Below are 22,629 nucleotides of genomic sequence, written 5' to 3'. Positions count from 1 at the left end.
CGGCTGGCAGAGAGGACGTCTGTGCAGAAACATGAACAGATGACAGAGAAAAGAACATGTTTTGATCTGATGGCAACCCAGATGGAAAAATATCATACTTAAATTATAGTTTTTGAACAATTCACTAAGTGCATTTTGTGCTATTTTTGGCACCTTCAAGTATACTTAAGTGTACTCAAGTAGTCCATGAGTACCACTTGAGTAATACTCGAGTGGTACTTGTTGCTAAATTACTGAAATACACCAGTGAAAATCAGGATTCACAAGCATTTAAAACACACTCGCAGTACAGTTGTATTATATCACCAATGCATTTGAAATATACTTCAAATGAAGTGAAATTAAAGAGCACTTTAAATAAGCTGCTAATTGAGTTTTACAAAGGACTTGAAAATAAGTATACTTTCATAAGTACACAAATTATAATACATGTATAATAAAGTACTTGGAAATACCACTTTAAGTACTGCAGGATTAGTACATTCATATTTAACACATTTAAGTGGAACTTAATGAGGTCTGTTTAGAAGGACACTGTTTAGAAGTATATGTCAAACATACTTGTGCACATAAAGTAAAAGTGTATTTGTAATGACTTTTCTATACTTAAATTATATTTCTAACACACTTAAGTACTACTTAGGTACTACTTTTTGACCTGAGAACCACATCATTTCTTCCAAGTTTTCTCCAAGTTTAAATACAAGTCCAGTTATAAGTTGATGTAATTTTTCTATATGCAATAAAAAAATGGCCTTAATTATCTTTCAACTTCAGGTCCAGTTTATATTAAAATTATACTGATGATTAAATTTCATTTTTTTCTAAAATGTGTAGTTTTAAAATGCAGCTGACAAGCATTTAGAGCTTTTGAGCTCATTACATTTCTACTAATTTGTATATCTGTTCTGTTCGAAGGCCAGGAGATCATGAGTCCAACACATCGCCCCTTCAGTTAGGATCAGACAGTAAAAATAACACCTTTTAAAATGGTCTTATTGATTTGTCATGTTTCCTCATTCATCTGCCTGTCTAAAATAAGTCAACTTTAAATATCCTCAAGCTAAAAATACTCAAATCTGCTTCTAAAACACCCACAGTGTGACTTTCCAAAACTGTCGGATCTAAACTGCCCCCCCCCATGTTGCTTAAATCCCCAAATTCACACAAAAATAGACGTTTTCCAGAGCAGACGCTTTGCCATGACAGTGTGACAGTGAGCCAGCGTGCACAACACCGAGACCCTGACAGTGAAGCAGCTAAATGGAACTCAGCCACCATTAATCTTATTATTATTATTATTTACACCAGTGCTTTTCCCTCTGTGACCCGTCAAAATGTCCTCCATGAAAAACACAGCTACGCCTTGTGTGGCCTTATACATAATACCAAATCATGTGACATTTACTGCTCTGTTATTTCTATTAAAGAAGATGAAGCTGCAGCTGACTCAGCACAAACCCTGCGTCACATGACAATAGGTTTTTCCTCTTGGCACACGTTCTGTCACATAGTGGGAAAAAAGCACAGGTGTGAATGTTAAAATCAGAACTGGCTGCTTCAGGCTCAGGGTCCTGGTGTTGGGCATGCCCGTGTTGGAGACAGAGGGACAAACTGCAATGCAGGCCTCAGACAGAGGCATGTTCATGTATGTCTGCTGCTCTATAATCCTGTTTCTGTGCTGTATTGTGTGCTTCACTGAGCAGTTCCCATGGTGCACAGACCTGCTATGTGCCAGTTTGTCTCCTCTCAGCTTGATGTCCCCGGCTTGACCTACTAAACCTCATTCACAGCAAATGCCTTTTTATTCTCCTATTATCCAAAACAATCCTGCACTTGTCTGTTTTAACCCTTTGGAAAAAAACGCTGCATCCCTGCTCTCTGCTAACTTTAAAGAAAAAGAGTGTAACACAACAGCAGTTTTCAGGAGGGATACTGATCCTCCTCCTCTTCTTCCTCCCCCCTCCTCTCTCTTCCCACTACTGCATTGATGCTGTTACCTCCCTCGGTGGTGATGTCACCGGCTCAGAGGAGCTCCAGCATCCTCACCGAAGACAGGGAGACAACAGAGCCATTTTGAACGCCTTGGAGCGCGCAGAAGCGGCCGACCATCCGAGCAGCCACCGGCCTGGGTCCCCACTGGCAAGGCGGGGCTGGCGGGCGCAGGACACCGTTAACCTCAGCCCTTCATGGAGAGGAGAGGCTGTGAGGGGCAGTGAGGAGACCGGGGGAGGTGAGCTAACGCACGGAGCTGGATAATAAAGCAGGCGACAAACGCGCTCCCTCCACGGACACAGGACGCGTCTGGCACCGCGGAGGTACGTTCATCTTTCTTTTTGTTCCGCCATCATCTCGCCGGTGATGCAGTTTTAATGAGGCGGGCTTTATTTACTCAGTGTGAAGCCTCCGGGGAAGAGGCAACGTTAGGGTGCGGCCGTCGAGCAGGCTGTCAGTGTCGGAGAGAGGGCGCAGAGGCAGAGGGGCATTAAAGCCGCTCTGGAGCGCAGGAAACGCGTCCTGAAGCGTCCTTTTATCGCCTATATGTTTGATGAAATGTGTTTAATTGTGTGAGCAGGCCGGCAGGAATAAATGCCCTGTCACTGGGCGGCTGTTGCTGGAAGTGTTAATTTAAAATAAATAAATAATCGACTCTTAAAATGAGGTGTTTTCATAATGAGTAATGAATGATGAGTTTAAGCTGACAGGATACAGGCCGGAAGCCAGTGTTGATCTCAGGGTTGTGGCTTTGCTGTCATTGCAAAAAAACAAAAACAAAAAAAACTATGACATGTCAAAAATGAGCATTTTTTTTAGATGATTGATCAGGTGAAATTGCACCAGGCTCAGATACACACCTGCATGGTACACTACATTAGCCTTTGTCACCAGGAAAATGGTGGCCGCCCAGCTGAGCTGCATCATCAGCTGATTGGTCCCAGCATCTGGAGGAGAAGATTATGGCCATGGGTGCTGATGGCAGGAGGAATAAATCACATTTCCACAACTTAAAGTGTTGTTTGGGTAGAGGGTGACATAAGATTTGCTTTCATGAGGTGGATTTCACCTCCATCTTCTCGCCTCATTCCTGATCATCAAAACAATATTGACCCAGATGCGGACTCTCTTATATCATTCAATCTGTTTCATTTAGAAGTGCTCGTATGTCCTCAGCGTGCAGTACGATGGCACCTGAAACGCTGCTTTCTTGCGAAGTTACTCGCCTATGAGTGAATTTGTTCAGGTGGCGGCTGTAGAGGATGGACCAGGAAGCAGGGTGACACAGCAAATTTACAGCACTTAAAAATGATGATGTGAGTCACAAACCGTAGGAACACACTCTGAATACCAAGTGGAACAATTATCCCAGCATAAAGTTAAAGAAGGTACACGTACATTAACATGCTCTGAATTATGAGAGTTTTATAATGGAGGCGTGCAGTGGAAGCTGTCATGTTAAAGCTTATTGATGAAAACATTAAATCGTTGTAATTTGAGACGATGAGTCATGCTTGCTCCTGATACACCCACGATGCCAGCGCACACTGATTTAATGCTCATATTCAGCCTTTTGGGCGACGGTACGGCGAGTGACGAGGCGTTCGTGAACCCGCTGAATGCAGCCAGACTCTGGATTTGTGGCTGGTTTCAGTGCCATTGTCATGCAGGGAAATAGCCTGACATTTAGCTGCTGCTGCACTTCTTTTGTTACCGCTAGCTTTATTGTCATCTCCCTTGGCTGGAGCTGACCATGCATGGTCTTTTCATGTTACAGCCCTGCCCTCTTCTATTGTGCTGACCGCGTCAGCAATAAGGCGTAATGTTCGGGCCTTACACTTTTTAACACAAATATTAAAAAAATAGACCAAAAAGGTGGCATAAGTCTGTTGTAGCATTCATCCTGATAAAAGTTGGATTTCTGTTAATTAGGATTCACTGTCTGCTCCCTCCTACAGACCTGCAGGCCCAACAGCTGGGCACTAAAGAAGGCACCCCGAGGTGCTAGGAAGACAGCACCATGGCAGGGGCCTCTGTGAAGGTGGCGGTGCGCGTCCGCCCCTTCAATTCAAGGGAGATCGGAAAAGAAAGCAAATGCATCATTCAGATGTCTGGAAACACCACCAGTAAGTACTAACCAGCACTCACCTGCAGTATATGTGTGACGTGTACTTGTTTTTATTGTCTTATAGTTGGAATTAAATGTGGAAAACATTGGTTCACACTGCATGGGAGCTGGGGCGTCGCTCTTCAACCAGAAGGCACAGGTTCAGGCTTCTCTGACCTTGACCTCCGCCCGTGGGACGGGGATTATTGAAAGATGAATTCGGCCTGCTTGGCACCAACTGTGCAAATCTCCTGCGAACAAGCACGACCGATTCCAAGACAAGTGGCACGATGAGCCTCAGCTTTAATTTCAGAGGCAGGTTATTGAGATACTTTGGGAGATGATTTTGATCCATCTGTGGAGAAAATGTCAGCTCGCCGAGCTTGTCTGCAATATCGACGTCTGCCTAATTACTAAGGAGTCGATTTTTCCAGGTACTAAATAGAGCGAGCAGTAGAGCTGTCGCCACATCATGCTGTAGGTGACATAATCTGACCTGACCTCACAAATTCAGACTGAGGCCTGTTATTTGTTTATGAGGCCGGATTAAGGCAGATTTAAAAATGGCTCCATATTTAACATTTATAATTAATCTTTCTATTCAAATCTGCCTGCAGCGCAAATCTGCAGTGAGCACAATAATGGCATCGTGTAAATATAGAAGCATTTTGGAGTGTCGCTCATTGTGCACTTGTCGAGGAAAGTTTCCTTCTGTATTTGTTTTTGTGGCCGTATGTTGTACGTTTTCCAGCGTGTGGTTCAGAGCGCTCCACATCTCTCGGGTTATTCAGTGCGCAGAGCGAGGCCCGCTCGAGATGAGACTGGAAAGATACTCGATATGTAGTCTGCTTTGCAAGGTAAAGCCGTTTGTCAATAATGGATGAGGCTTCCTGAAATATTTACCGTTTGGCCTAATTTAGCCATCTCCCCCCCTCCTTCCTCATGTCACGGGCGACTAGACGACAAGCTCTGTGGCGTTTCTCGGCCGTCATATTTCAGCTGTGTGATTTGTTGCATTTAGTTTCTTGCTGAACTAAATGATTGCACAAATTCTCCAATTAATTTTTCCCTTTTTTGACTCGTCCCTCAAACATTTCACAGCATGGCGGTGACCAGGGACGTGCACATTTTGAGGGAAAGCAAATAACCCTAACCCTTCCGCCGATATGTTAGCCAGCTAGCTAACTGCCTGCTAGCTGGATTGGTTCTTGTGATAGTCCAACATAAGGTGATACTCATGCAAAAGTGACAAGCTGCACATTGTTTGGATGCTTATGCAGAGGTTGTAATGCGCAGGGCGTCCCGGTGGTTATATCATTCGTTGTTCCCTCACACAGCTGCAACAGCACCAAATGTGGACGCTCCAGTGTCACATGACACAGCTGGCCGGCCACCAGTAGCAGTAGCTTTAGCAGTAATGGGATACTCGTATTCATGCAGCTACAACATAAACTATAATTATTAGCTTTCCTCCAGACGGGCTGCTGCTCGGGCAGCTTTCGCCCGGCTTGTGCTCGTCCTTGATGGTGACTACATTTTGTTGACACCTGCAGTAAGACTGGTGTCATTACCTTGGCACAGAGCTCAGCTTCTGTCTCTGCAGGAGTGGACAATGAGCATTTTGTCGTCAGCGGTGTCTCCTTTAGCGGTGTAAACTTAGATCAGAGGACCTGTAATCCACAGGGAACATATTTACAGTGTGGGTACCAAATGCCCTTGGAGACGTCCTTTCTGATTTTATGTAAAGCCTGTTTTTAATTACGCAAGTTAGCCAAGAACCCTTGAATTTCGGCGAATTTCGCTGTCATGCTACCATGATAATCAATATGGTGTTTGCTTGTTCTTTATTTTATGCTAATTTGGGCAGTTCCTGCTGGCGCTGCATTATTCACCAGCCTATTCTAATTTGTTCGGAGGCCTCTGGAGAGAACCCAAAAGAGCGGTTTTGCAGTACAAACTGTACAAACTCATTCACCAGCGTGCAGCATCAGTCACGCTGTCACGGCGCTGGAGGTATTGTGGAACAAACGCCATGGATTACTCTTCCGTTAAAAGGTGGCGAGCCCAAACTGGCTGCTCCTGGTGTTTGTTTTCATAAGTTGCACGAGAATATTTCGAGAGCTGCATCCAGTTAAAACCTGCGAGCTCTCGGGTTTGATTTTGACATAATCAAAAAGAAGACTCTGATCACTTTACAGACAAAAGTAGCTCTGTGTGAACGGATTTTAGTCAGGCCTAAATCCTGATTCTGTTTGATCAATCTACCTTAAAATCCGGAGATTAGACTGAGTTTAGCATTATGTCAGCAGTAGCAGAAAACTTCTCTCCGGTCTGACCCGCACAAAGCCGCTTTCAGCGAGACTGCAGGTCTTTCAGCAGAGCAGATTGTTCTCTTCCACGCCGACTCAATGGCTGTGGATGTGAACTGGAGGATGTGAGCGGTCATGAAAAAGCCCATTGGCTGCGGTGTCTGGAGGGGGCACAGAGGCAGGGTATAAAGCCCCCTTGTCTTTTTGTAGTCTTGGCTGAGGAAAGGAAGGCGGAGAAGAAGAAGGAAGTTGTGGAGTTTTTTGTCTCTCTGCTTTGTGCCGTCCGACACTCATGTGTGGGTCAATAGTCCAGTTCCCACAAAGCAGGAGAGTGGCAGTAATCTTGCTGTTTGAGAGCTCTTCCCTCCCACGCTGACCTTAATTAAGATGCAGGGGACAGACCTGAAGGAAAAACAGGCCTCTCTGCAGAAGCCTGTCGGGTTCACGGTGGACACATTTAAATTTATATTGTAGGAAAAAACTACTGGACTCAAACTATCTCTTATAAACTGAATCTTTAGAGCTGTTGGTAAGTTTATGTATGTGTGTGTTATATTCTGTGTGTCTGCATGTAGACACACTCCTGCAAACTCATTCACACGAACAGAATTTATTTTCAGGATAAGTGAGTGGATTCGTGCTGCTTCTTTACAATTTTAGCACAACTAAAGCCCTCATTAGCATAATGTTTACTGTTGCATCATGCTAATTTGTGATAAAGTAAACGTCCCACGTAAAAGGGCAGACGACACACAGCGCTGCTGCTGAATATAGCATCTATGTGGCTCTCCTCCAGCCTCTGTCAGTGGGTTCACATCCCCTCTGCCAGACCTGCTGACGCAGCCACATTTCCTCTCCTATTGACTGGGGCAGGTCACCCGTGACAGTCGCACTAGCGTCACTCAGTCACAGTTATGAAGACCTGGCAGCTGTGACAAAGAAAAAACATGAAAATATGATGTATGCCAGCAAAAAGGAAACCATATCATATAATCACCGCTAGAATGAGGATAAATTGTGCGAGATGTGATCGTCGCTGACAGTGACGAGCAGTGGTGGCGGTGGTGGCACACACTTTTTATCTAGCTTCAAATTACTGAACTCGTTTTCTTGGGAATTAAAATCACTCGTCACTGATAGTCTAATGTAAAATCAGTCAGTACTTTAAAATGTGTTTTTCAAAACATGCCAAGCTTAAACAGAAAGTAGGAAAAGAAAAAAAGCTTTGTTGCAGTACAAACAGATAGGTACCAATATTAAGAGTAGAAATGTGCAAATGGTAAGTAGGTTAACAATAATTTTAAATGCACAATAATGCTGACAATAGTAATAGAATAGAATAGAATAGAATATTACAATCAAGATTCAATTCAAGATTCAAGAGTCTTTATTGTCATTGAGCATGTCAATGAAATTTTCATTGCAACCCCCATGTTAGGAACAGATAATAAGAAAGATAAGAAGACTAAAATAAAATAAACCAACATGCAATAAAAATATTCTTAAAAGCAATTAAAAATATACCAGAATGAAAATATACTGAGGCAATAAAATATACTAAACAATAAACGATAAAATATGGAAGTGAAATGTGCAAACAGAATAAAATATACAAGCAGAATAAAATATACACAGTGAAATGTACCGACAGAATAAAATATATCAAGGACTGTATGATAGATGATACGTGACTTTAGAACAGGCTGTCCCAGGGTCAGTTAAGTGGTTTCTGTGTCCCACTTTCACTTAACGTTTGAACATGTTTCCATTTATTTAAGATTGTCGGTTGGTGCATTATTTTTTGGATGGATGCTAATTTTGTTTGGCGCTTTGAATAAATCTATAGAAATTTATGTTTTCTGTCTTCCTAACATGTGATTTGTGTGCTTTGAAAATACGCTGAAACTCAAGGTGTGTGTGAGCAGATGCGTGTGTTGATGGACGTGTGGTCGTGGTGGATTCGTACATTAACTCCAGAACCCTTCAGCTGATGAGGTTTACGGGAACACCGGCAGAAGAAGAATGAGCCGCAGTCGTTTCCCGTCTAATGACGTTTACCTTCCATGACATGGCCCGGCGTCCTCTCTGCACGCAGCACCTCGCAATTAAAAAGCGTTCCCATCATAAAAAGAGAGACTTGTAGTAAACGGGGGTGTGACGAAGCTGGGGGACGTGCTCTGTGCTGCTAAATCTGGCCTCAGGTGGAGCAGTGACACGCAGGCTGTGACCGCTAACACCACCCAATCCACAGAGTTCAATTCAAATAGGCAGCCCTGCTCCATATGCTGCCAATCACCTCCACTCTAAAGTAATTACCTTATCTGAGAGCACGGCGCTTTTCTTTCCGGTGAGGGAGTATTGGTTTGGGGGGGGGGGGGGGCATATGAATCACAATGCAATCAGAGATGAGTAAGCAGCGAGAGGATGTCGTACCGCAGAGGCTCTGCTTCTGAGTGTGTTTCCTTTAAGATTTGGCCTATTTGATGGATGCTGTCCAGGTTTTATAGACCCGGGTCAGCGTCATCCACCAGGAAAACCAGTCAGTTTCCACCACGTGGCAGCTCGAGACCTTGAGGGACCTTCATTCATTGTCAGACATGTTAGATACACAGCATGTATGTGTACATCTACAGAGGCTTTTCACAGAGTGCTGTTAAACGACGGATGTAGCGTAGCAATGACAGTAATATGTTTTTTTACAATATATTGTGAGCAAGAATATGTGAGCAGTCTGGTTTTTATAATGGCTCAGACCACCAAAGTAAACTGGAACAGGTATCAAGGGTGAACTCATTCGCTGTGGAGGGATTAATAACTGTTGTTTAATTAATGTTAATTCTGAGTTGGTATTTTGGTCTAGCAGATGTCTGACGTCATGACGTATTACTGTATTAGACCATTTGTGGAGTAGTAGAGGAAATGAGCCGTATGGACATCTCTGGCTGATGAGTGAAATCGATTTTGTAGCTGTGGTTCGCAGCAAACCTCATGCGTTTTTATGACGGTTACACTGCTTGGATAAATGTGTGTGAACTGTAGTGCCTCCGTGTTCGTTTTTGGCCGTCTTCCAGAGCACCTGAACACGTCATGCCCAGTAAACGAGGCCTCATCTTTGTATCATGGTGAGCAATGGGCCTGAAACCCGAAACTCAAGTCGTCCACGCTGGCCTATATTTCCTAGCTGGGAACACAGTAGCAGCGTAGAGAGGAAATAACAGTGTGTACACTTACTTGAGAGTGTACTCAGCCCCCGGCCCTTTCCTCTATTATCGACCGCATCTGCATTAGCAGAGAAAATGGTGTCTGGAGCTCTGGGAGGAGGAAGGAAGCGTTTTCATAGCTGGCATCACCAAACCACAACTACATATGTTGTTCTCGGGTGTGCAAACAGGTGCTGTAGTATTCACACAAAAACCCTCTGACTGCAATACATGAGTATGAAAGAGTGAAACAAGAGTGCATATATATATTTGATATTTTGCCAATAATTATGTGAAATATCTCATGTAGAGTGCTTGTTTCTGATTAGCATTCTTCTGGAAAACCTTGTTGAAAGTATTATTCTTGCATGTGGCTCAGTATATAAATCATGATGATAAGAAAAAGTCACTTTGAGGCGTTGCTTTGAAAGAAGCAGTCATACTGTGTGACCTTTCCAGATACATATGCAGCTTTGTTAGCCACAAACAAGCCGAATGCAATGGGAACAACACAACTAGCAGCTGAAGTGAACCAGGATAGGTCTGTGTTGTCATCATGGGGTGAATGAGCGCCTCAGTTTTGTTTGTAAAGGGTCACAGAGAAGACCTCTAATATCAAGTTAGGTCAGTAATCAGGAGGAAATGATTCGATCGGCATCATAATTTAACTACCAAGATTTTCTGGAGTCGTCCTCAAGATGTAAATGCACCAGACCAGAATATCAGTGTTCAGACCGGGATTCTCTGTGATTCAAAAATAATACACTGACCATCATAAATCTGTAAGAAGAGAAGAAAGGTGGACTTTACTCACTTTGATTTGTGCTAAATGGCCTGTGTGTAGTGGCCTCACAAAAATCTCAAATGATATAAATGGTACCAGGCTGGAAAAAATCTGAATCAGGATACTTTATTGATCCCTGATCAGTTGCATTCATTCTACAACAGTAATAAAAAAAAAAGAAAAGAAAAAGGACATAAGAAATATCTTAGATAATATGTAAAAATAGGTAAAATATGTACACTATAAATCAACCATAAATAATAACCTATATGTAAATGTAAATGTGTCTATTATGTTAGAATAAATAGCATCATCTATATAGAAATATATCTGTTGTGCAACGTTCAACATTAAGTAACAAGAATGATAGAATACTAGAATTCTACCACTGCTAATACCAATACTAGAATAATATCAATATATATTAACATAGAGTAATAATCCTAATATTCATATAACAGCTCAGTTGAATTATTATTCACCTGTTAATGAAATTATTAGAATTATAAGGTAAAAAAAAGAGAATAATGAAAGAGAAGAGAGAAGCAGAATGAGTCTGAAGGCTAACAGACGACAGCTGAGCCTGATGAAGTGCAACTGAGTCTGAGCCTGACAAGCTGAGTCTGAGCCTGACAGGCTGAGTCTAAGCTCTCCAAAATGGCCACTGGTGGAAACCTGGCAGGCAGCAAATCTGGCGCCACCATCAGGCTGAACTGTGCATGTGAGAGTAGGAAGTTCAGCCTCACAGGACCATCAGCAGGGAGAAACAGCAGATTTCTAGTCTTGTTTCTGACGTGCGTGATATTTAGACAGTTTATGAGTCAGCGTCGGGGCTCTTAGGGTTTAGTGCCGAGGCCCAAACACTGACGATGACCACGGCTTTCCCGGCTCCATCAGCACAACGTGACACAGCTCGGATCCAGTTTCACCCTCCCTCTGACCCGTGTCCCTTGTCCTTGTCTTTCAGCCATCATCAACCCCAAGCAGGCCAAAGACAACAAGAGCTTCAACTTTGATTACTCCTACTGGTCCCACACCTCGGTAACTCTTTCTACACCCCCACAGTGCAAATGTTGTACAGACACCCCAGCAGAGAGACACGTGTCAGGTTCATGAGAAAGCTTAAGGGGTGGCTGATTGTTGATCTCTGTCCACAGCCCGAGGACGTCAATTATGCCTCTCAGATGCGAGTGTACAAAGACATCGGAGAGGAGATGTTGCTGCACGCCTTCGAGGGCTACAACGTCTGCATCTTTGCTTATGGTCAGACGGGCGCCGGCAAGTCCTACACCATGATGGGCAAACAGGATGTCAAGGATCAGCAAGGAATCATTCCTCTGGTACTGACTGACTGACCAGTGCTGATAATAAATCAAAGGAAAGATCATTTTGAATTTATCAGGTGCAACAATTGCAAGAGTCAACAGTCTTATTTTCCTCTTTCCAGCTGTGTGAAGATCTTTTCACGAAGATCAATGACAATACAGACAACAGCATGTCGTACTCTGTGGAGGTAAGCACGATACAGTTTTCTCTGCAGAACTGAGTATTTATAGCAAATAGTTTAGAGAATATTACGAAACCAAGGTGAAACTGACAGAAGGGACTGAGAGAAAAAGGCACAATTACAAAACTGTCTGCTGCTTCAGCACCACAGACAGCAGCAGCATGGATTTATCGACACGCAGCGCAGTTAGACGACTGATATTTCAGAGCCGTGGTCGCAGACATAGACCTCAGTCAGATAAAGGATCAATGAGTTGGTCAGACTAGACAAACATATCCCACTAAACAAGCCCTCTGCACTCGCTCTGCTACTTGGGGATAGCAGCGTAACAAGCAGGATGCATTGTAGTTATTTTTATTATTAAAATAGTCGGGATAAACTCTTCCACTTCATGTATTAGTCAGGGCCCGTGTTCAAAAATCACTAATCTAACACCAAGAGAAGAGATGTCCCACATTTAGCCATTAGCTAGCTAATAATTTCCACCTGCTGTACCTCGGCAGGTAGACGCAAACATTAATGCAGTTAAAGGAAATTGATCTGTATGCCTGAGCCACCTGTTATAAACGTTTATGCTGATGTTATGATTCTGAACAGGTAAGCTACATGGAAATCTACTGCGAGCGTGTGCGGGACTTACTGAACCCCAAAAATAAAGGGAACCTGCGGGTTCGAGAGCATCCTCTGATGGGACCGTATGTGGAGGACCTGTCGAAGCTGGCTGTCACCTCCTACAACGACATCCAGGACCTGATGGACTCTGGCAACAAGGCCAGGTGATGCAGCTGTGTATTCATTCACTCTTTCCAGGTGCCGGGAGTTTACCCACGTTAAGACCTCAGAGACATTTCTGAGGAACTGGAGGAAAGGTTCAGCCGATTATTTCTATTCTGTTTGCACTTTCTGTTTCCTGCCTGTGTTTGTCTGACCTGCAGTAGAAACAGCAGGACTGGTCACTGTAAGAGACTCGTCCAAACAAACTAATAGAAACGTCTTCACTGTGTGTGCAGGACTGTGGCTGCCACCAACATGAACGAGACAAGCAGCCGCTCTCACGCCGTCTTTAACATCATATTCACTCAGAAACGGCACGATGCTGAGACTGATAACACCTCGGAGAAGGTAGAGTTTAATCACATCCTGAGCGAACCTCTTTAACATCGAGCTGTTGCCTCCGCTTATCTGCCCGCTGATTGATGACGCTGATTTAAATGTTGTCGCGAATTGGAAATCAATGACTGCTTGAAGGTCGTACTGTCACGGTGATGTTTTTCAAGGAAACCGGTCTCAGGAATAAAGACGAACGGCTTCAGCTTTTTTTGTTGTCAGCGCGCGTGTTGCAGTTCATTTGTCGGGTTTTCTGTTGCAGGTCAGCAAAATAAGTTTGGTGGATTTGGCCGGCAGTGAGAGGGCAGATTCTACTGGAGCCAAAGGGACCCGGCTGAAGGTGAAATGTTTCCCCCCGCTGCATCAAACACACATCTGAAAACATGTGCACTAAATCCATGTTGAAGCAGTTGGTCAGCGTGCTCACTTTCAATGTAAACATCGTTCTCTGCTTCTTGCTCTTTCACAGGAAGGCGCAAATATCAACAAATCTCTAACTACACTGGGGAAAGTCATCTCTGCTCTGGCAGAAGTGGTGTGTATAATACCTCCATATTACATTATAAGATAAAACACATGCTGTGTGTGATCAACATGTTCATTTTACTGTTGTTTTCATTTTAGGACTCTGGCTCAAATAAGGTAATTTATTACAATTATTTCTTTAAATTGTGATGCTTTTATTTATTGTTTTTCTTCACCTAAATGCTACCAAGTAGAATTGATTTTAATTTAGTGTTTTCACTGAATTCGCAGAATAAAAAGAAGAAGAAGGTGGAAAGCTTCATCCCCTACAGAGATTCAGTTTTGACGTGGCTGCTGAGAGAAAATTTGGGTATGAGTAATATTTGTGTTGTTGGACGGGTCAGTGTTTCTCACTGACCAATCAGAGCGCCACAAACTGAAGCGTGTGTCTTGATTGTGTCAGGGGGGAATTCTCGCACCGCGATGGTCGCCGCCCTGAGCCCGGCCGACATCAACTACGATGAGACCCTCAGCACACTCAGGTAGAGAGCCGGCGGCTCGTCCTCTCGTCCTCCCACACAGCTGCTGAATGTGGCTTTGAAGGACGCGAGCGAGACCGGAGTGTTGTGTAATACACGTTTTCCTCAGCGGCGTGCATCCAGTTCACACTTCAAACACCCTTCACGAGTCACCGTGCCAGCCTGCAGAATGGAGTGGATGTGTGATGTCAGGGGGAGGGAGAATGTGTGTGTGTGTGTATGCCTTTTTGTCACCTGTGTCAGCGTGCCCAACGATCCCTCCCTTACGCCCACAGGTACGCAGACCGCGCCAAACAGATTCGCTGCAATGCCGTGATCAACGAGGACCCCAACAACCGGTTGGTGCGCGAGCTGAAGGAGGAGGTGTCTCGTCTGAAGGATCTCCTCTATGCCCAGGGCCTGGGTGACATCATTGAGAGTAAGGGATCATTTATTGGGTTTATGTGACCATTAGTGCTTTCTCTAGATTGAATTTCAAACGTTTGGGAATGGGTTAAGATCCTTTGTTAGCGTGCACACTATTCTAAACGATGCACCGTTAATCAGCAAACGCAGGACTGCACTTTTATTCTCCCAGAGCCCACAAACATGGGGTGTGTTCAGATGGAGCACAAAGCAAATTAAGAGCCAGTGCAGAAAAATCAATGTGAAGACGTGAATGAACAGACACTGCTTCTCTTTAGGCTGCAGTGGGACCAGAATAAAGTGCAGTTTATGCCCATGTTGTGAAAAAAAGAAGAAGCTGGAGGCGGTGTGGGTGGGGTTTTAAGCATTAGCATTAGCTTCTGGAGCTAGCATGCCAAGATAGCTAACATTAGCGTGTAATATATAATAAGTATAAATAATATATAATATATAATAAGTGTAGTATATAATATAGTATAAGTCTGCTTTAGAAACAGAGAGCAGTGGAGTTAAAAATCTTGAGCATTTATCATGCACGGAGTCTAATGAGAAGATGCTATTGAGTTGCATTGTGGGAAATGTAGGCCCTAGGGTTTTTTTTTGCTCTATTAGCACAGGTCAACAACCTGTTGTTTTCTGTTGTTGTGACTGAACCCATAAATGATTCAGTAGCTGTGTTTGCATCTATTATAAAGCAAATTTTAAGCTAAATTTTAAAATGTCACAAAAAAAAAAAAAGATTTGGTCAAGCTTGTTGTTTCAGCTGGTATTGACCATGTTTTCACGTACCTGTTGTTGGTACTAGCAGCCATGTTTTCATGCATTATGGGAATATCCAGAAGACGATGAAAGTGGAAACAGCTTCTTCTTCTTTTTTCTCTTCTTCTCCTTTTTTGGGTTTTGTAGCGGAAACAGCTGATCAGTCATGTGAGTTATGTTTGCAGCAACAAAACTTAACCTTCTTTCCATCACCCATTTTTTTAGCACAGTAACACTTCTTCAAAAGAGGCACCTCAAATGAGCGAGAAAACTTTTTTGCAAAATCAAGGACATTTTTTTGAGTTATGCCGTTTGCATCAAGCTTTTCAAATGTGATTTTTCAAAAATGCTCATAAAACACCTCGATGGAAACACGGCTACTGACAACATTTGTCATCAGACATGAACATGCAAAGTTGATGATGATGTACTGAGAGCAGCGGAGCCAAAGTGACGTTTATTGATGTCGACCGCTCTGCTCAGATGTGCAGCAAATAACAAGCGAATATTTAAATCAGTGAACGTTTTTATCTAAAGGTGTTACGCTGTCTCACCTCCTCTCTCTCTGTCACTCTTTATCCTCTCTTCTCCCAGCATATCGAGCGTCTGGCGCTGACATAGAGGGTTTGAAATGTGTGTTTTCTGGCTCTTGCTTTTGCTCTTGTGGCAGCTTAGCATCACCGGTGCTTACTGTGATTGTGCGTAAATAGAAGCTTTTGTGTGTTCTCTGCAGCACTACAGTATCACCACAGTTTTAGGCGAGTGCACTGAAACACAAGTGACTAATGTTAATGTTAATATAAATAGCACGTAGTCCAGGTCTGTATGTGCCATGTCACAGTGCTGCAGAGAGCTGTGTGTGGCTTCATCGGAGGGACGGAGCTTCATTGTCATGAAACAACGAAGCAGAGCAAGACAATATGGAAGCTTAAGGACTATAATGAAATATGTTTCATGCCAAGCTTTGAATTCCTTCTTTAATGCAGAAACTGTAGCGCCCCCCCTCCCGTTCCCCTGGCAGGGTCTGTCTGGCTCTATCGCCTCCTGTTGGCAGCCATAACAGAAAACACAAGATGATGATGCAGAGAGAGTATAATCACTTGCATAATGCAGGTCTTTTGAGGTAGTCATCTCATTTTATGCCATAAATTTTTATTGTCTTTACTGCACCGCGAAGGCAATATTATGTGATCCATCCCGAGCCGGCAGCAGCCTGTCCAGATGGATGGGTGTGATACACTTTCCCAATTTATTACTCTGCGTTGCCATAGCAGCAGCTGCGGGGTTGCTATTCTTCATTTTGTAGAATCTGTCATAGGCCCTCGAGGTGCCACAACAAGCCCGAGAAAAAAACCCAGAGAACAGGGAAGATGATGTAAAATCAGGACTCGTTCGAGAAACAGCAATGATACAAATGTTGATTCAGAGATGTCCAGTGAGGACGTAGTTACCGAGTCTGATTCTCCGCCAGAGAAAATGGATTTCTGCTTCGATTTTGTTCTGCATTGCTAATTTTAGAGGAGCACACCGAGCATTAAATTCATCTCGCTGCTTTTAGATTAGAATCTTAATTGAGAGCTCTGGCTTCCCAATGTTCTCTGCAGGAAATATGACCCTATTACAAATGACTCATTACGTCTCTGCACAAAGGACGGCCGACTTTCTCGATTTTATTTTCCATACGTGGCGGCTAATTTTGTTTTTGCTGTTAAAGACGCTTGATTGTGGGTGAGCAACAGACTCCCTGTCCCATGTGAGAGTATCTGAAAGGGCAGATGAACAGTATGTACATGGCAAGCTGATTTGTTTTTGAATGCTCCTGCGTATGATGCTCTGCTTGAAGTCTCTGTGTCGTCGCTGCATTTTGTTTGGTCATGGCTGGACGGCGTCTGTGTTGCATCCTTTACGTTGGTCCTCTCTGCGCGTGGCTTTCTGCTGGTGCTGCTCTCGCTTGTATTCCAGCAATTCAAATTTCTCTTTGTGACTTTTTGTGAGTTGTTTCAGGCCACATATCTTCTTTCTTTTTCCTTTTCTATCCTCCCTTCTCTTCTCTTCCTTATCTGTTTGCTTTTCTCCATTTCTTTACTCCCTATTATCGATTACCCCCCAACTCCACCTCCTGTACACACGCCGTGCCCCCGTCCCACCCCGACAGACCTATCCGATTACAAGAACAATAACAATAAAGGCCAAGCTGTGAATCAAAGGGATGATCTCTCCACAGTGACCAATGCCATGACGGGGATGAGCCCCTCTCCGTCTCTCTCAGCCTTGTCCAGCCGTGCAGGATCCATCGCCAGCCTGCATGACCGCATCATGTTCAGCCCGGGCAGCGAGGAGGCCATCGAGAGGCTGAAGGTGACTCAACTCACTCAAACTACCACGTTCATCTTAAAGGACCAGTGTGTAGGCTTCAGGGGGATCTATTGGCGTGCATAAGTACATTTTATTGCTGTATAATTTAGAATGAGCTGTTAACATCTGCAGAGGGAGCAGGCCCTCTTCCACAGAGTCTGCCATGTTTCTGCAGAAAAGACAAACTCTGGCTCTAGAGAGGGCCTTTTGAGGTCTTTGCGGCCATCATAGAGGAAGGTGAGGCGGTTCAGTTGGTTGCAGTCTGCAATCTCACTGCTAGATGCCACTAAAGCCTGCACACTGGACCTTTAATTAAGGAGCACGTCACTAGCTGAGGGGGGCCAGAAAAGAGCCCCGTGTTTCTTCATAAGCTGCTGGTTTAATTCTTAGACTGTACAAGGTGTTTTCACGTGTACTGCAGGATGTTAATTCATTCACAATAAGTTCAGATTTTCAGTTTTGTAGAATACGTTTTTTCTCAGCTGTGCCTGCAAGTATTATAAAGTTTTTTATTATTGTGCTTCACATTAAGTCCCGGAGATCCAGATCCAAGGGTCAGATGAAGGTTCAGTCTTGCAGTATCTGAAGTTATTCTACTGCTGTATTTCCAAAATTCTCATTCATGGGAATGAGATATGTCCATCTTTGGAAACAAAGATAATACTTGATAGTAGCATCAGTTCATTGTTAGCTCACCATCACCAGACTTTGTTGACTTTAACCGTCACTGTCTTTTGAAATGTCAGGAAACAGAGAAAATCATTGCTGAACTCAATGAAACATGGGAAGAGAAGCTTCGCAGAACCGAAGCCATCAGAATGGAAAGGTGAGAAATTTTATTTTACTTTATTTTGTTAGTGCGGTTCAGTTTTTCTCTGGAGATTCAGTTTCTCTTCGAGAAAAGAGTCCAAATAAATAATCTGCGGAAAAACGACAATAATTCATTAACATGGAGAGACAACATTGAAGAATGCTCTTTTAGATAAATAAAGGGTTATCTTTTGTCATGTGGTGTATTAAAATGCAAGTAGAATACAGTATATTTTATTATATAGCTAATGTGCACCAAGAAACATGCGTGATTATTTCCTCTTGACCTAAATTTGTAACTTCTAAGAGAGTTTTTAGCAAGTATGAAACTTTGTGGTTGTGCAGTATGCAGCAACAAATGACATCTAAACTACACTGATGAGTGAGATATTTGCCGCCTGGTTTACCGAGTCTGACATCCATCCACAGAGAGGCCTTGCTGGCAGAAATGGGCGTAGCTATGCGAGAAGATGGTGGGACAGTTGGTGTGTTCTCTCCAAAGAAGGTAAGAACATATCAGACATCTCCTAAACTCTGCTGTGATCCGATACTTACCATTTAAATTATTCACTAAAATGCTTGTTTATTTACCCCAAAGCCCTCCGATAACCCTAGAAAGCCCCAGCCTGTGTTTATCGACACAGTCGGGCTGTTTTCCCCCAACGAGGTCTGTAGCTGTGAAGTGTTTAAAGCTGTTTCCCCTCTCTGAGTGCTCTGAGTCTCACTTCAGCAGGAGCCTCGCCAAGGCAGATCAGTCGAGGGTTTTTCTTTTTCATTAAGCGTTATCTTAAATCTGCTTCATTACTCACTTCAAACGCTCCCTGAAGGCGGCAATGGGTGTAAACATGGGGGGAAAGATAATAGTTGTGCCCCCATTTCGGTGATTCATGGCCTGCAGCCCCGTAACATCTGACTGAGACTACATGAAGCACTCATGCTGTGCAGCTGTGCCGAGTGAATTTGACTGCATGCTTTTAACTATAGCTGATTGTTTGATGTTTGTAACTGAGGGAGGTTGTTGTTCAGCTCTCTGAGGTGCAGTGTATGCATATGTTATATTGTAAATAACATATGGGTAGTGAATGATTTATGCGTATTACTCCCCTAATTGCCACACATAGTAAATGATTCTTGTTCTGTGTCAGACGCCTCATCTGGTGAACCTGAACGAGGATCCTCTGATGTCTGAGTGCCTGCTGTACTACATTAAAGACGGGATCACCAGGTCAGATACTATATTTGGGTGCTAATGCATGTTCAGTTGACACATTACATCAGACCTATACTATTTACTTACTCTGACATCATGTCGTCACTTTGTCGTTTGTAGGGTCGGTCGTGTAGACGCCAGCAGTCGTCAGGACATAGTCCTCAGCGGCCACTTCATCAAGGACGAGCACTGCACCTTTACCAGCTCTACTGGTCCAATGGGAGAAAGTGGGTGATCTTTATCTTGTTCCACAGGCTTGTCGTAGTGTGCATCAGAGTTTGATGCTGACAGACAGGAAGTGAAGCCTCATATTGCTTTCTCTGTTCCTAAGCAGCGGTTGTCCTGGAGCCGTGTGAGGGAGCTGAGACTTACGTCAATGGAAAGAGAGTGACGGAGCCCACTGTCCTCAGATCAGGTCAGTAGGCTTCTGCTCTGTGAATTTCACCTTTACTTATGCATATTATTGAGTAGCAACATGTGTGCAGTGCCACTTTACAGTATAGGTGTGCTTTTACCTTAAAGGGTTTAATCTGGGGTCCTGTTTTTATATATTTGGATGCCTAAATCACTAACAGGTACAAAAAGTGTTGGATTGGTCCAGTAGATCACTTTAACCTGCAGCTGTTTGAACTAATGCGTTAGACCAGCAACTCCTGTTGTGCAAGGTAAAATTACTGTTTTTGTTAAAGGAGTCTGGTGGCTTTGACCAGAGCGATTTGATGGCTGTCAAAAAATGATCTTACTCTGCCTCTGTACAGATCCTTTCCATAATATCCATAATCAGACACTTACACTAACAGAATGAGCCAGTCAGTGGCAAAAACCAACAGTCTTAGCGGACATACTTTGACGGGTGTATTTGCCCTCAGTGATTTTGTTGCAGCCTATGCAGCCCGTTTCGCTTCTGCTGGCGGAGGTGATCTGCTGGACCAATTGCAAAACTTTTTGTACCTTTTAGTCATTAACCCTCAAAATATGTTAAAAAAAGAGGGCTCAGGTTTGAAAATACTGGAATTTACCTTTTAACACATTTAGATTTTTTTTTTTGTACCTGTAAAGGAAATCGCATCATCCTGGGGAAGAGCCATGTGTTCCGGTTCAACCACCCTGTGCAGGCCAGAGCTGAGAGGGAGAGGACCCCATGTGCCGAAACCCCTGCTGAGCCCGTGGACTGGGCCTTCGCCCAGCGGGAGCTGCTGGAGAAACAGGGCATTGACATGAAACAGGAAATGGAACAGAGGTACTTTGAGGAAATAGTGAACCGTTCGACCTCTTTTTAAAAAAGGCAGTGCAGGCAGCAGATTGGGTCTCACCATCAAATTGTAAACAGGAGTAACAGATAAGGAAGGAAAGAAGAGTAATTTCCCTGGTAAAATCTTAATAGCTGCACATTATTATTCCAGAAACTAAGCAAACCAAATTAGCATGCATCACCTCCGTCAAACCTGTGTTGTTCACTTGTGTTCATGTCTCAGGCTGCAGGAGTTGGAGGATCAGTATCGCAAAGAAAGAGAGGAGGCCAACAACCTTCTGGAGCAGCAAAGACTGGTACAGTAACGAGCAGCTTTGTGTGCAACAGGAAGTTAGATCTAACCAATGATGTATCTAAATGCATATTTTATTATTGTGCATGTATTTGTTACATCTCATACAGCATCTTGAATGGATATAAACTACGAGATATTTTCCCATGCTTTGCATACAGGAAGTAGTGTTCTGTGAATGAGCTTTGGTCCCCATTTCAACAGCTGTGTCAACAACTGTCGACAGGACAGTTTACTCACTCATTTGTTCCTAAATGGCTTGTTAATGTGCTGAGACCACATGTGTTTGACATTTGTCTTCATTAATCACTTGTCCAGGATTATGAGAGCAAGCTGGAGGCTCTCCAAAAGCAGGTGGACCGTTACTACCCAGAAGTCCCTGAAGAAGAGGAAGAGCCAGAAGAGGAAGGTAGAGCAATTCATTAGACATGTAGACGTATCCGTGTTGTTGGCAAGCAAACCCTCGCCAAATGTTGTCCGTTTTGCCCACAGTGCAATGGACAGAGAGGGAAAGGGAGCTGGCTGTGTGGAGCTTTCGGAAGTGGAGGTGCTACCAGTTCACCTCTCTCCGTGACCTGTTATGGGGGAACGCCATCTTCCTTAAGGAGGCTAATGCCATCAGCGTCGAACTCAAGAAGAAGGTCCTGCATGTCCTTGTCATTATATCCCCCGATCGATGTCATGATGTGGCTCTGTGACCAAACCGATGCTTTCTGTGCCCCTGCAGGTCCAGTTCCAGTTTGTGCTGCTCACAGACACTCTCTACTCCCCCCTGCCTCCAGACCTGCTGCCCCCAGAGGCGAGTAAGGACAGAGAGATACGACACTTTCCACGCACCATTGTGGCCGTGGAGGTGCAGGATCAGAAAAATGGAGCCACCCACTACTGGACGTTAGAAAAACTGAGGCACGTGAACACGCACCCAGCCTTAAATACATTAAAGGCTCATATGCTGTCATACAATATTATCATGTGGGCTGCTCATAAAATCAGGAACATTTATACACTTATATTAAGGTCCACATATTCACCATTTAGTAGTTGTGCATGCATGAACTATATTGACTCTTTATTAGTCAGTGAATCTTTCCTCTCTCTTATGTCCAAAGTGATGTTGATTGTTTTCTGCAGCATCTTAACGTGGTTATCGTTGCTGCTTCTTGCAGGCAGAGGCTCGATCTCATGAGAGAGATGTACGATCGCGCCGCCGATGTGCCCAACAACACCACTGAAGACTGTGAAAATGTGATGACTGGAGGAGACCCCTTTTACGACCGCTTCCCCTGGTTCCGTCTGGTTGGCAGGTAAATGCTGAACGCCACTGGCCCCGTGCAGTGTACGGACCTGACAGGAAGGCACTGAGCTAACACAAAGGTCAACAGCAGTGAGCAAACAGAAGCCCAGTGTTCGTCATACAGAACGTCAGGATAATGGGAGGCTGTTGGTCGTAACCGACACTTATTGTGCATGTGGTCAGCTAATGCACCATAATGACAGAAACACCAGAATGAAGTAGTCTGCAGCCCACTTCAT

The 22,629-nt window shown here is 43.8% G+C and overlaps 1 protein-coding gene across 1 annotated transcript in view; it reads left to right on the top strand.

The window, feature by feature from the left end:
- Positions 1-4,015: 4,015 nt before the first annotated feature.
- The window catches only part of kif1aa (kinesin family member 1Aa), a 35,374-nt gene continuing 16,760 nt past the window's right edge, over positions 4,016-22,629 (top strand). Inside the window, exons 1-24 of the mRNA XM_041935657.1 lie at positions 4,016-4,121; positions 11,363-11,436; positions 11,553-11,735; positions 11,843-11,908; positions 12,500-12,678; positions 12,913-13,024; positions 13,272-13,349; positions 13,479-13,544; positions 13,634-13,651; positions 13,766-13,844; positions 13,938-14,016; positions 14,289-14,431; positions 17,402-17,535; positions 18,279-18,358; positions 18,772-18,847; positions 19,488-19,567; positions 19,673-19,779; positions 19,884-19,967; positions 20,612-20,792; positions 21,028-21,100; positions 21,415-21,505; positions 21,589-21,737; positions 21,824-22,002; positions 22,263-22,400. Of these exons, the coding sequence (XP_041791591.1) occupies positions 4,016-4,121; positions 11,363-11,436; positions 11,553-11,735; positions 11,843-11,908; positions 12,500-12,678; positions 12,913-13,024; positions 13,272-13,349; positions 13,479-13,544; positions 13,634-13,651; positions 13,766-13,844; positions 13,938-14,016; positions 14,289-14,431; positions 17,402-17,535; positions 18,279-18,358; positions 18,772-18,847; positions 19,488-19,567; positions 19,673-19,779; positions 19,884-19,967; positions 20,612-20,792; positions 21,028-21,100; positions 21,415-21,505; positions 21,589-21,737; positions 21,824-22,002; positions 22,263-22,400 (2,555 nt within the window). The remainder of the gene's footprint in view (positions 4,122-11,362; positions 11,437-11,552; positions 11,736-11,842; positions 11,909-12,499; positions 12,679-12,912; positions 13,025-13,271; positions 13,350-13,478; positions 13,545-13,633; positions 13,652-13,765; positions 13,845-13,937; positions 14,017-14,288; positions 14,432-17,401; positions 17,536-18,278; positions 18,359-18,771; positions 18,848-19,487; positions 19,568-19,672; positions 19,780-19,883; positions 19,968-20,611; positions 20,793-21,027; positions 21,101-21,414; positions 21,506-21,588; positions 21,738-21,823; positions 22,003-22,262; positions 22,401-22,629) is intronic.

The sequence above is a fragment of the Chelmon rostratus genome, chromosome 4 (genome assembly GCF_017976325.1).
Source record: "Chelmon rostratus isolate fCheRos1 chromosome 4, fCheRos1.pri, whole genome shotgun sequence".
Classification (NCBI taxonomy): Eukaryota; Metazoa; Chordata; class Actinopteri; order Chaetodontiformes; family Chaetodontidae; genus Chelmon; species Chelmon rostratus.
This window is presented reverse-complemented; position numbering and strand designations above follow the sequence as displayed.